This window comes from Camellia sinensis, chromosome 10 (genome assembly GCF_055761805.1).
Source record: "Camellia sinensis isolate YWXY chromosome 10, ASM5576180v1, whole genome shotgun sequence".
NCBI lineage: Eukaryota > Viridiplantae > Streptophyta > Magnoliopsida > Ericales > Theaceae > Camellia > Camellia sinensis.
In genome coordinates, this window is record NC_138970.1 from 148,233,604 (window position 1) to 148,245,911 (window position 12,308).

General features: G+C 32.1%; 1 protein-coding gene across 2 annotated transcripts; it reads left to right on the forward strand.

The window, feature by feature from the left end:
- Positions 1-439: 439 nt before the first annotated feature.
- On the forward strand, positions 440-11,405 carry LOC114275436 (LEAF RUST 10 DISEASE-RESISTANCE LOCUS RECEPTOR-LIKE PROTEIN KINASE-like 2.4). 2 transcript variants are annotated; one of them, XM_082892572.1, is made up of 4 exons: positions 440-1,397; positions 8,596-8,637; positions 8,741-9,883; positions 10,937-11,405. In XM_082892572.1, exons 1-3 carry the CDS (start codon positions 629-631, stop codon positions 9,844-9,846), a joined length of 1,917 nt encoding a protein of 638 aa, XP_082748698.1. In that variant the 5' UTR covers positions 440-628; the 3' UTR covers positions 9,847-9,883; positions 10,937-11,405. The 2 variants fall into 2 exon arrangements, with proteins under 2 accessions (XP_082748698.1, XP_082748699.1); XM_082892573.1 differs by having other exon boundaries at positions 10,999-11,404.
- The last annotated feature ends 903 nt before the right edge of the window (positions 11,406-12,308 follow it).

The following is a 12,308-nucleotide window of genomic DNA, read 5'->3' on the forward strand; positions in this document are numbered from 1 at the left end:
ACAGCGGGAAAGGTGAAAACAGTGATCCCCCAACCTTAAAAAATGAGAGGTCTCTCCAGATTATTTTTGTTCTTCATCCAATAGCTAAAAATAATTATATACTCTTATTTCATTTTAACTAAATATAATAACTCACTTATTCTATCTATTCATTTATCCCTTCCCAATCATATTATCTCATGGAAAATTCTAATACACACACTATTGTGTTTAGTTATGACTCATAAAATTTTTAATTATATCTCATATTGTGTTTAGTTATGTCAATTTTTTTTTTTTTTTTTAAATTATAACTTAGAAAGTATGAAATTATATATATATATATATATATTAGTTATAACGAACGTATAATACTCACCCTTTCAGGGGTGTATCATCTCATAGAGAGAGCCAATTGGGATCATTCAAGTCAACTGCCGTGTTGAGCAGATCTTCCAACATCATTTATTCTAAATTATATTGAATTCTGCACTAACAGAAAGTTAAAAAACAAAAAAAAAAAAAAACAAACAAACAAACCAAAGTTATGAGTTTTTAGGAAGATCACTTCATTGCTGTTTGTTTTGTTTTTGCTTTTGTGTGCGGTTGTTTTGGTTTTTGATTGTTTTCTGGGAATTTCCATTTTCAAATGGATGTTCCCTTCTTTCTTTCTCTCTTTGTCCTCTCTCATCTTCTTCTTCTTCACTCGTTCTCGGCCCAAGAAGACAACAAAATCCAGATTACTTGTCCCAAATCCTTCGACTGCAAACCATTCCATCAACCACTAAGCTTTCCATTCTCCAATTCTACGTATTCCCAATGTGGGTTGTGCAGGGTAACCTGTGGTGTACCGAATCGACATCCACAAATTCAACTGGGAAACGAAGGACCGCTGTACGATGTCATACCATGGTACGATGTCATACCAGTAGAAAACATATCCAAAAACATATATCATGTCCAAATCCATGACCAAATTCTCCAAACCCATTTAGAAAATCGAAATTGCAACGCCTTCACGGATTTGAAGTTTCCCAACTCTTCTTCTATTTCATTTACAGTAATCAATTCATATCTCCCCTTCTTTAAATGCGACAAAAGTTCTGATCTGGTTTCCCCCACAGAAGATCATTTCAAGGGTTATCACAATTACACAAAATGCAAAGACTACAATTTGTACTACAAATTTCCAGACGATCCACTCCCCTCTCCTCCCCCTGATCTACCTAGCTGCTCAGTAATTGACCTGCCCCTGAATTCTTCAAACATGAATGCTACTGCCAGTGACCCATTCCATCTGTTGGCCACTACCTTCCCTCTCGAATTGCGCGTGTCCGAGGATTGTCAGATGTGTTACCAGGGAGGAGGCCAATGTCAAAATGACAACCAGAAATTTCACTGTGCAACCACCAATAAAGGTATTGACACAACTACAAATTTATGACCTGTCATTATGCCTGGTATTGTTAGGTAGCAATATTTCACAACCTGAATTAAGAGTGTTGAGTCCATTTGATTTTCATGTAACCTTTGGTTTTCAGTTTTCAATTTTTCATCTGCGGCTTTTACTCAATCAAAACATTCCCTTTTCTACATCATAGTTTGTTTTGTGCCACATCACTCCACGCTTTTTTAAGTTTCTGTGAAATACATAACTATCGATGAGCTAGATTGGGGTTTTGTTGGGATGAATTTAGCTAATATTCAGAATTCCTAATTGCTTGAGGTATTCAAAATTCTTGATAATTTCATCTGTGAGAGAGAGAGAGAGAGAGAGAGTCAATGGGTCAAGTCCATACGGTGATCTGTCACTGAGGAAGGATAGTGGGAAACTCGGTCTTTGGCCAACAGACCATTGCAATGAACAAGCCTTCTAAACAATATTTCCTAGTCAAATGGCATGTCGCACATACAAGTAAGATAATTTCATTCCTCTCCACTGTAATAGTTGTTTTTGCCTGCTAAATTGTGAATCTACAATGGCTGTTTCCCCCATTTTCGTTTTCTTTGTCGTCTCTCATCTACTTCACTCTGCCGGACAAGAGAAAGCATACAGATGTCCACAGTCCTTCCACCGTGGAAATCTTTGGCAGATGAGTTTCCCCTACTCCAACACCACAGTCCTTCCTCGAAAATTTATGCAAGACAATTGCCACGTTCAACCGACTTTAATTATGTTACTTTTCCTCCTCCATGATTATGTATTTTAATTAATTAATTTATTTAAGTTTGAATTAAATTAATGAATTGAAATTTTTTATAAATATTAATTATTAGAGTATATATATTTTTTTAAATTAAAAGTTAAATTTAAAAACATTGTGAATACATATAACAAGGTATAATTAATTGTATCGTACGGTAAAAGTCAAATTATGGAGGAGAATCCTCTTCAATCTAGATTTTAAATTAGAGGGCATTGTTTGGATCCATGAGATCCACCACAGGTTCCGTTTCGATTATTAGAACCGTTTATTTTGTCGGACACTTTTTGTATTTCATCTGCACAAAAAATTAGGTTAATCCGATAACTATAATTTGTTCAATTTATCATTTTTTTAACCAAAAAATAAATAAAAATTGTGCTTTTAAAAATAAATCATACATTTTTTGGTTAAAAACACGATAAATTATACAAATTACTGTTATCGGATCGACTTAATTTCTTGTATGAATGAAATACACAAAATGTCTAACAAAGTAAACGATTTAGATTATCAAAATAAGATTCGTGATGAATTCCATTGCCTAAACAATGCCCTCCAATCCAATGGACCGGAGGGGATCCTCTTCTGCAAATTACATGGTGATCTTGTTAAATAATAGCATATGCACTCCTGGAGTGGATTTGTCAAAAATATGTTTGGCATTACAACATGCTAAAATAAAATATTGACATTATATAATTCTGTATCTATTGCAAAACAAAACAAATGTGAATAAGAAGGAATTATGTAACTTTTAATAACCCAGTTAGATAATCAATCATACACTATTTCGTGAAGGGTTTGGTTATGGTGTGCAACTTACACCTTACACCTTATACCTTACACTTACACCTTACACTTACACCTTTTGTAAAAAATTAAACCTTACACTTACACCTTTTTTGAGGTTGCACACCATGTGCAACCTACTTACACCTTACACCTTACACTTACAACTTACACTTACACCTTATACTTATACTTACACCTTACACTTACACTTTTTGTGTAAGTGGCACATGGTGTGCACTTGCACACTTAAGAAAACTCCTTTCGTGAATTGTTAATCACTCCACTATTAATTGTACTAATCAAATAGTCCCATAGAAATTAATGCAAGATTAATTATCTAGTTGAATTAGTGGGATAAGTAATTACTCTTGTCCACGTTTATTTTACAATAAATATAAAAATATATAATCATAATTAAATATTTATTTTATCTTACTAATTATAAAATTAAAAAAATTAATCAATTTTATTGGATAAAAAGACTATAAAATCTATTATGAGTAATAGAAACTACAGTTAAACACTTAAGATTGTTTGGGATGTACTAGATTAATATATTTTTTAATTTTTTACGAAAAAATATGTAAAAAAAAAATTAATGTGATCTAAAAAAATACACTTTTTAGTGCTAGCCAAACAACCACTTAAACATGAGTTAGGGGATATTTGGAATGATCTAAATAAATATACTTTTTGACTTTTTATATAAAAAAAATTTTGAAATATGAATTGAGTTTGAAGTGATATAATAGAGAGATTGATATAACTCAAATAAAATAATTATAATCCAAATAAGATAATGTACTAGCAGAGGCCAAACACCCCCTTAATAATCCCGGCCAAATTAAACATGCCACAACGGTACAAGAAACCCCTGTTGAGAAGATTTTTGAAGTCTTCTCTTTATCTTTTTGCTGTTGCTTTTGTCGAATGGCTTTTCCTTCATTCTTGGTTTCATTGTCCTCTCTCGTCTGCTTCTTCTTCACTTGTCTCGGCTGAAGAACACAGCAAAGTTCAGATTACTCGTCCTCAGTCCTTCCACTAAACTTTCCTTTCTCTAATTCCATTCCACCAACCAAGCAGGGCCGGCCCTGAGGCGCCTCGCCTCGGGTCCCAATTTTGAACAAAATTTAGGGCCCCCAAATAGGGGAATGTATCATGTCATATTATTTCATAATTATTTTAATATTAGCTTAATTCATTTATTTTCATATTGTCGTATGATATTATTTTGATTCGTGTCCAATTGATATTTAATGTGAAAACTTTCACTTTTAATTAAAAATAACTTAGTAAGTGTATGAAGAGATTAAAATTTTTTCCATAAGTTGAATTTTATAAAATTTGTTTCTACTAAATGAAATTATTCATAGAATGTTTGATTTTAATTCAATTGCATTTTTCTAATTAAAAAAATTGTATCTTATTACTATATATTTTTTACTAGATTGACTCTAAAATAGGTAACAAAAAAATACATATCTTAAATGAAAGAAAAAAAATTTATTATTTTACATACTTTTTTATTCAGTTAAATAGAGTTAAATAAAAGATTAAAAAAAATGTCATGGCATCCCTTAGTGAACATTAAAATATATAACTAATAATTCATGTTATTGAGTCGTGTCATACTTAGATTCATGTTGAAAAATAGTCAACCCTAACTTGCTAATTTTATGTATGGCTTGAATTGTGTCGAAAATTCTCATCCTTAGCCCTAATTAATTTTAGTTCTTATAGCATTGGTAAGTTAAAAATAAAGATTCGATTCAACTAATTAAAATTCAACTATTATATATATATATATATATATATTTGTTATCTAAATTTAAAAATAAATTTTATCCTTTTTGTTTCATCCAAACAAATTTTTTTTTTTTTTTGATATATAAAAGGCCCAATTAAAAAAATTCGCCTTAGAGCTTAATAACTCAGGGCCGGCCCTGAAACCAAGTTTTCCCGATGTGGATTTTTCCACTGTAACTTCTTGTGATTATTATGGTAATTTGAATTTTCTCAACTATCCTTCTATTTCACATACAATCTCTCTCTCCATTGTTCAAACGCAACCGAAAAAGTACTTCTGGACTACTTGGTTCAGCCTCAGATGGTTGTCTTAATCAATGATTTCCACAGCAACACGAAATCTGAAAGGCCTCACAATTTTCACATCCTGAATTCAGAGTCTTCAGTCCATATGGGTACTGTTTTTGTTGTATTTTTTTTTTAATGACTTGGAGGATTAATTTAACCATCATTTGGGACTATCAGACTATGAAGCGGTTCCCTTTTCTATACATAATCTGTTTTTGTGTCATATCTGTCAACCCTTTTTTAAATATATTAAATTCATGATCCAAATACAGTTTAATTGTCAGCAAGCTAAATTGGGTTTGGTTGGGGTGAATTTAGCTAATAATTCAGAATTCTTGATTGCTAGAGGTATTTAAATTCTTGATAATTTCATTTTTCATGGAAGAATACTGCGGAAGTGAGGGAGAGTATTAGCAGTCAATGGGTCACTGAGGAAGGTGAGTAGGAAACACTTATGGAGTCTTTGGCCAACCACCCATTGCAATCAACAAGTTGGCCACTTGGCATATGGTATACCCTTTCGTAATGACACTATAATCATTCGTAACAAAACCATAATAGTTCATAATTTTTTTCATCTCAATAGTTGATAACATTTTAATATTTATAACATAATCACAAAGTTCATAATTAGAACTATAATATTTCATAACTTAGAATAATATGTGACTTTTTAAGGGTAAGTTATATTATTACACTACGCCTCTTTTATGTTTAGTCACTTTTTTACTTTGCCCTTTAAAATTTATTTTTTCTCATTTTGATTCTTCATGTTTTAAGTTTTTCCTAATTTACTCATAAAAATTAATTTTTATTCAAAATTATACAAAAAATGATACATTAACAGGCACGTGGCATAAAAATATTTTACTATATATAACTCACATTTTTAACATAAATTTAAACTATAATATAGTAATATATTTTTTTATATTATATGACAATTATTATGGCATTTTCTGTCTAATTTTAAACAGAAATTAAATATAGAAATAAGCTGAGAAAAACTTGAAATATAAAGAGTTAAAGTGCGAAAAAAATAAACTTTAAGAATTAAAATGAAAAAATAATCAAACATAAAAAGGTAAAATGTAATTTACCAGATTTTTTAATGTTCAGTACATAATTAGAATGGTTTGTAACGAAATTTTATTTTTATGATACATCCCTTCGTAAATAGTGTGGTAGGCTTAGTTGAAGCAATAAATTAAGAAGGTGAGAAGGAAACTCCTGCTTTGTAATCTTTGCTCAGTGACCATTCCAATGAAGAAATAGAGCTGCTTGGAATCATCCAAGTCGACTGCCATGTTGACCAGATCTTTGACGTCATCTGGAAACCCCTGTTTTAAGGAAGAGCATTCCATTCCTGTTTATTTTGTTTTGCTTTTGTGTGTTGTTGTTTTGGTTTTTGATTAATTCTGGGAATTTCCATTTTCAAATGGCAGTTTCTGCTCCCTTCATTCTTGCTCTCTTTGTCCTCTCTCATCTTCTTCTTCTTCGCTCGTTCTCAGCCTAAGAAGACAACAAAATCCAGATTACTTGTCCCAAGTCCCTCGACTGCAAACCATTCCATCATCCACTAAACTTTCCATTCTCCAATTCTACGTATCCCCAATGTGGGTTGTGCACGGTAACTTGTGATGAACCACTTTCACAAATTCAACTGGGAAATGAAGGGCCGTGGTATGATGTAGTAGCAATAGAGAAAAACTTATCCGGTTACATTTTCCAAATCCATGACAAATTTCTCCAAACCCATTTAAAAAATGAAAGTTGTGATGTCTTCAAGAATTTGAGTTTTCCCAACCCTTCTATTTCATTTACAATTAGTCCACACCTCACCTTCTTCAAATGCAACAACAATTTTGATCCTGTTTCCCCCAAAGAAGATCATTTCACGGATTTTCATAATTACACAAACTGTGAAGACTACAATTTGTACTATAAATATCCAGATGATGATCTGTTATCCTTTCCTGCTCCTCTTCCACCTAGCTGCTCAGTAATTCAGCTGCCCCTGAATTCATCAAACACGAATCCTAATGTCAGTGACCCATTCAATCTGTTAACCAATACATTCTCTCTCGTATTGCACGTGTCTGAGGGTTGTCAGGAGTGTTACAAGGGAGGAGGTCAATGTCAAAATGACAACCAGAAATTTCACTGTGCAACCAATGAAGGTATTGACATAACTACAAATTAATGACCTGCCGTTTTCACAACCTGAATTCAGATTTTAGATTTTCATGTAAGCTTCGGTTTTCAATTTTCAAGGTTTTCATTTGCCAATTTCAGCCAATCAAAACGTACCCATTTCTATATCATAGTCTGTTTTTGTGTCAACACTTTTTTAAGTTTCTGTGAAATACTTAACTGTTGGGGTTTGGTTGGGTCCTTGAGGTATTGAAATTTCTTGATACTTTAATGTAAGAATACTGAGAGAGGGTTTTAAAGGTCAATGATGGGTCAAGCCCATGTAGTGCTGGGTCATGAGGAAGGTGAGTAGGAAACACCTTTGGAATTTCTGTATAGGCACACTATTGTTTCTGAATTAATCCAAAAACCCTATCCAAAAATCTTCAATCTTGCCTTTCAATAAGAAACTAGTGGTCAGGCAAATGTGCCTGCAACTATATTAAAAAATAATACCCACAATTTTGCATTTTTAAAATTATTATAATGAATTAAAAAAAAAAAAGAAAATTCATCAAGAAAATTAAGTTTAAAACTATATTGAAATGGAATACACCTAAACCTCAAGAAAAAGTGAAAAAATATAAAGTAAAATAAGAAAAAATACTACGTTCTTCAAACAAATTAGCTGAGTGAAGTTATTTACCAACGTATTTTATTTACTTTTCTTCTCAGGTATCAAAATTCTAGGCAAGCAAACACTAGAGAAAAAAAGCTATTCATCTTTGTTCTATAATGAGCAAAAAAAAAAAAAAAAAAACATAGATTAGCTATAGGTTGTTTGTTGTGGACCCATTTTGGTCCATCTTAGTAATTCAAACTGTTTATTTTATAGGTTCACAAGAAAATTATTCATACAAAAAAATCAGGTTGATCAAACATCGGCAGCTATAGATTGGATTATAAAATCATGAAAAAAAAAGAAAAAAAAATTAACATCTTATTCTTAAAATCATATTTGACATCCTTTTTTTTTTTTTTGGGAATAATTTTGTGATCCAATCATGTGGTTACCAATGTTTGATCAATTTCTTGTTTTACAATAATAATTTCTTAGTAAGCCTTACAAAATGAACTATTTGGATAATCGAAGTGGACCCAATGTGGGGCCCACAGTGAGCCAACAACACCCTCTAGTCTAAATGAGCCAATGACACCCTTCAATCCAAATAATGGACTAGAAAGAAGCTAAGTCTCTTTAATTAAAGGTAGTTTATCGTTTAATAAAGCTCAAGTGCATCCAGGACATGAAAAGTAACTTGCTTTGAATTCAACTTTTCTTTTTTTCCCTTATTTTTAAACATCCAACTGATGTTTTTCCCCTTGATAGTGGTTTCAAAAAGAAGGAAGTTGATATTGATTCTCGGAACAGGTAATATTCATTTTTTATCAATATTTATATGCTTGAGTATTTTTAGCTAATTTTTTTGTGTTACCACGTTAGCTTAATTTTTCTTGTTTTGCAACTCCTTCAGGTATTGTTGGAATTGTGATTATAGTAATCCTATTGTTCTGCATCATAAGGAAACTCGCACAAAATGATCAATCCACATTCTTTTGGAAGAATAAAACAGAGAGCTACCAAAATGTTGAGGCCTTTCTAAAGAATTATGGATATCTTACTCCAAAAAGGTACACTTATTCTCATATCAAGAAAATGACCAACTCCTTCAGAGTTAAACTAGGTCAAGGAGGCTATGGTTGTGTCTTCAAAGGAAAGCTAGACAATGGATGCCTTGTGGCAGTGAAGGTTCTAAAAGGGTTGAAAGGCAGCGGAGAAGAGTTCATTAACGAGGTTGCAACCATTAGTAGGACTTCTCATGTTAATATTGTGACTCTTATGGGGTTTTGTTTTGAGGGTCGAAACAGAGCTCTCATATATGAGTTCATGCCTAATGGATCCCTAGAAAAATTCATTCATGATCGGAATTCCTTGACATATCACCAATTAGGGTGGGAAGCTTTGTACCAAATTGCAGCTGGTATTGCTCGAGGATTAGAATACTTGCACCGTGGTTGTAACATGCGAATTTTTCACTTTGACATAAAACCTCATAATATTCTTTTAGATGAGGACTTTTGCCCAAAGATCTCTGACTTTGGCCTCGCTAAATTATGCCCACGGAAAGAGAGTATTGTATCACTATTGGGTGCCAGAGGAACAGCCGGCTATATTGCCCCAGAAGTATTTTGTAGAAACTTTGGGGGAGTTTCACACAAGTCAGATGTCTATAGTTACGGAATGATGGTTCTAGAAATGGTTGGAGGAAGAAAGAATATTGATGTCGAAGTTGATCGTACTAGTGAGATATACTTTCCACATTGGATATACAAGCGACTTGAGCTAGATGAAGAACTTGGAGTGCATGGCATTATGAATGATGAGGCAAATGAAAGTGCAAGGAAGATGATTATAGTTGGCTTGTGGTGTATACAAACAGATCCCTTGCATCGGCCATCAATGAGCAAGGTGGTGGAGATGCTAGAAGGCAGCATGGAGTCCTTGCAAGTGCCGCCTAAGCCTTACTTATCTTCTCCCCCAAGATCAACTCCAGATTCTTCAACTACATTCGTGCCTTAACATTGTACTATTCACAATGCATACTTCTATTGCTAAGGTAATGCACTATTGAAAATTAGATAAATTGAGTCTTTTTTTTTTTTCCCTTCTCTCTCTTTTTAATGTTTGCGATTGCTGCAATTCAAATTTTCCTAACACTGTTTTTGGTTGGGAGTTTTGGGAAGGGATTAGAAAAGGAAAAGAAAAAAAGTGTGTAAAACTAGATGAAATATAAGTATATTTTATTCACGTTTTACTTACTTTTTACTTATTCCTTTCTAAATCTCTCAACCAAATACAACGTAAAGGTTTAAACTAGTTACATTCAATATGGTATCTCATTATCTTATATGAATTTAAAAAAACAAAACAAAAAAAAAAGTATTGTGAACCTCTACAAATTATACAAGTATGCCTGTTTCATAGTAGAATTAACCAAGATTTAGAAAGTAGTCTAGAACAAAAGAACCAGATGTTTTGTCAATTTGATAAAAGCTCTCACTTGGACTTATAGAACACCCTATTTTATAGCCAAATTTGTACGTTATTTGCATTTTCCATATATTCTAGAGTATGCCTGATTACTCAGTTGATAGACTTTACCTAATTACTCAATTGATAGAACTTTAATGAATTCCAATAAATTTGGAACTTTTGAGACCCCAAAAATATTTTTGCCTCAGTCAAGCCTAGTACCAATGGTTGAGTTGAGGAAGGTGAATGTGATCACTCATTAGTCCATTTGCACTAGGAAAATACTATTCTTATAGAATTTTTATACATAATTTTCACCAAAATGATGTGAGTGGCATTTTGGTAATTAAGGGTTTGTTTGGGAAGTGTTAAATTAATATACTTTTTGATTTTTTACGAAAAAATGTGAAATGTGGGTTAAGGTTGAAGTGATGTGATAGAGAGGTGATCTGACCCAAATAAGAAGTAATGTGACTCAAATAAGATGGTTGTGACCCAAATAAGATAATTTGCTAAAATAGTACATGCAAAACAAAGCCTAAATATTATTTTAAAGAGCACTATATTTTTAAGTGATAAAACCATCATTTTGTATGCAAATTATGAATACTTTTCTGTTTTCATTAATCTTTTGCAGCACGTTTAATTTGTTGGTGTACTCAATGTGCTGCTTCCAACGATGGTTGCAAAAATAGGTAGCACGTTTAATTTGTTGGTGTACTCAATGTGCTGCTTCCAACGATGGTTGCAAAAATAGGTTTGGGAATGCCATGCCGAATGTCATAAAAGACGTCAATAAAACCTTCAGCAACACAATTAATTTTGAGAAAGATGGTGTAATTATGTCTGACAGAATCGTATGACAATTTATGGCTTGAAAGTTTGTGGAATTGTAAAATATGGTGAATTATGTTTATGCAAATTAGGGTTACGGAACTACTTGAATTCATTCTTGTTTAGAATGGGGGATACGCAACAAAATAAGAACTTTGAAAATTTGATACTGATCAGCTGGTTGTAAAGTACATATGGTAAATGAGTAACATATTTGGTGAAATTTCTGCTTCATATAAAAAAAGTGAGGGCTTCATTTTTATAATTTTGTATCCCGTAGCGTTTAAATATTGGATTTGAGGAGTAATTTGTCGAGAAAAAAGAAAAGCATTAAAGTATAAACTAAATATTTGTTATTTTCTTTCTTTTTCCTCTGCAATTCTCTGCACAAATTCAAGATTCAAATACAACTTTAATATTATGTTAGCAATTTACTACAAGTTCTGAACATAAAATTATCTAAATAGTTCTAGTTTGTATCTTCTTCTTTGGATGGAAACCATATAAATGTTTAATTAGATTAAAAAACCATTGAATTACAATGGTGGAACGTTTTGAAGAACATAATCCAGGGATTACTGATGGCAAAGGTCATCATTTTTTTCTTGCCATGTTTTTTTAGTGCTCGTTTAGGAATTTGGCTTTTTTAGTGGCATTTTGATTTTTTTTACTTTTCTATGAGGTAAAAAAAATTAATGTATTTGGAATGATTTTTTTGATTAAATAAATAGTTATGAGGAAAAAAATTAATTAATTGATAGGTAAGCATGATGTAACTTTTTGCTAATAGGGTTGAATTTGTTAAATTTTTTGCTTTTTTTACCAAAAAAGTCTCTTGGCAAACCGGGCCTAAAATTGGAAAATTTGCAATACCTTCTTGACCATAATTTTGTACGAGCTAGAGTCCTACTTAAAATAATTGCTAGTTAAAGTCTCTAAATTTTTAAAAATTTTAAGAGTAAGTTGACTTTTCACGTGTTTTAGAGCTCACTGTTAGCAACATCTTCACTGAAGTATCAACAAAAATGGATGCTTAATCCCTCTAGACCTGTTTGGAGTGTTGGCACATACTATAGAGATGCAAAAACCTAAGGGTATGGATTGTTTATCATTTTCTAGGATTCTTCATGAAAAACATCACATATGAGGACATGGTTAATTACTTTTGTCTCATT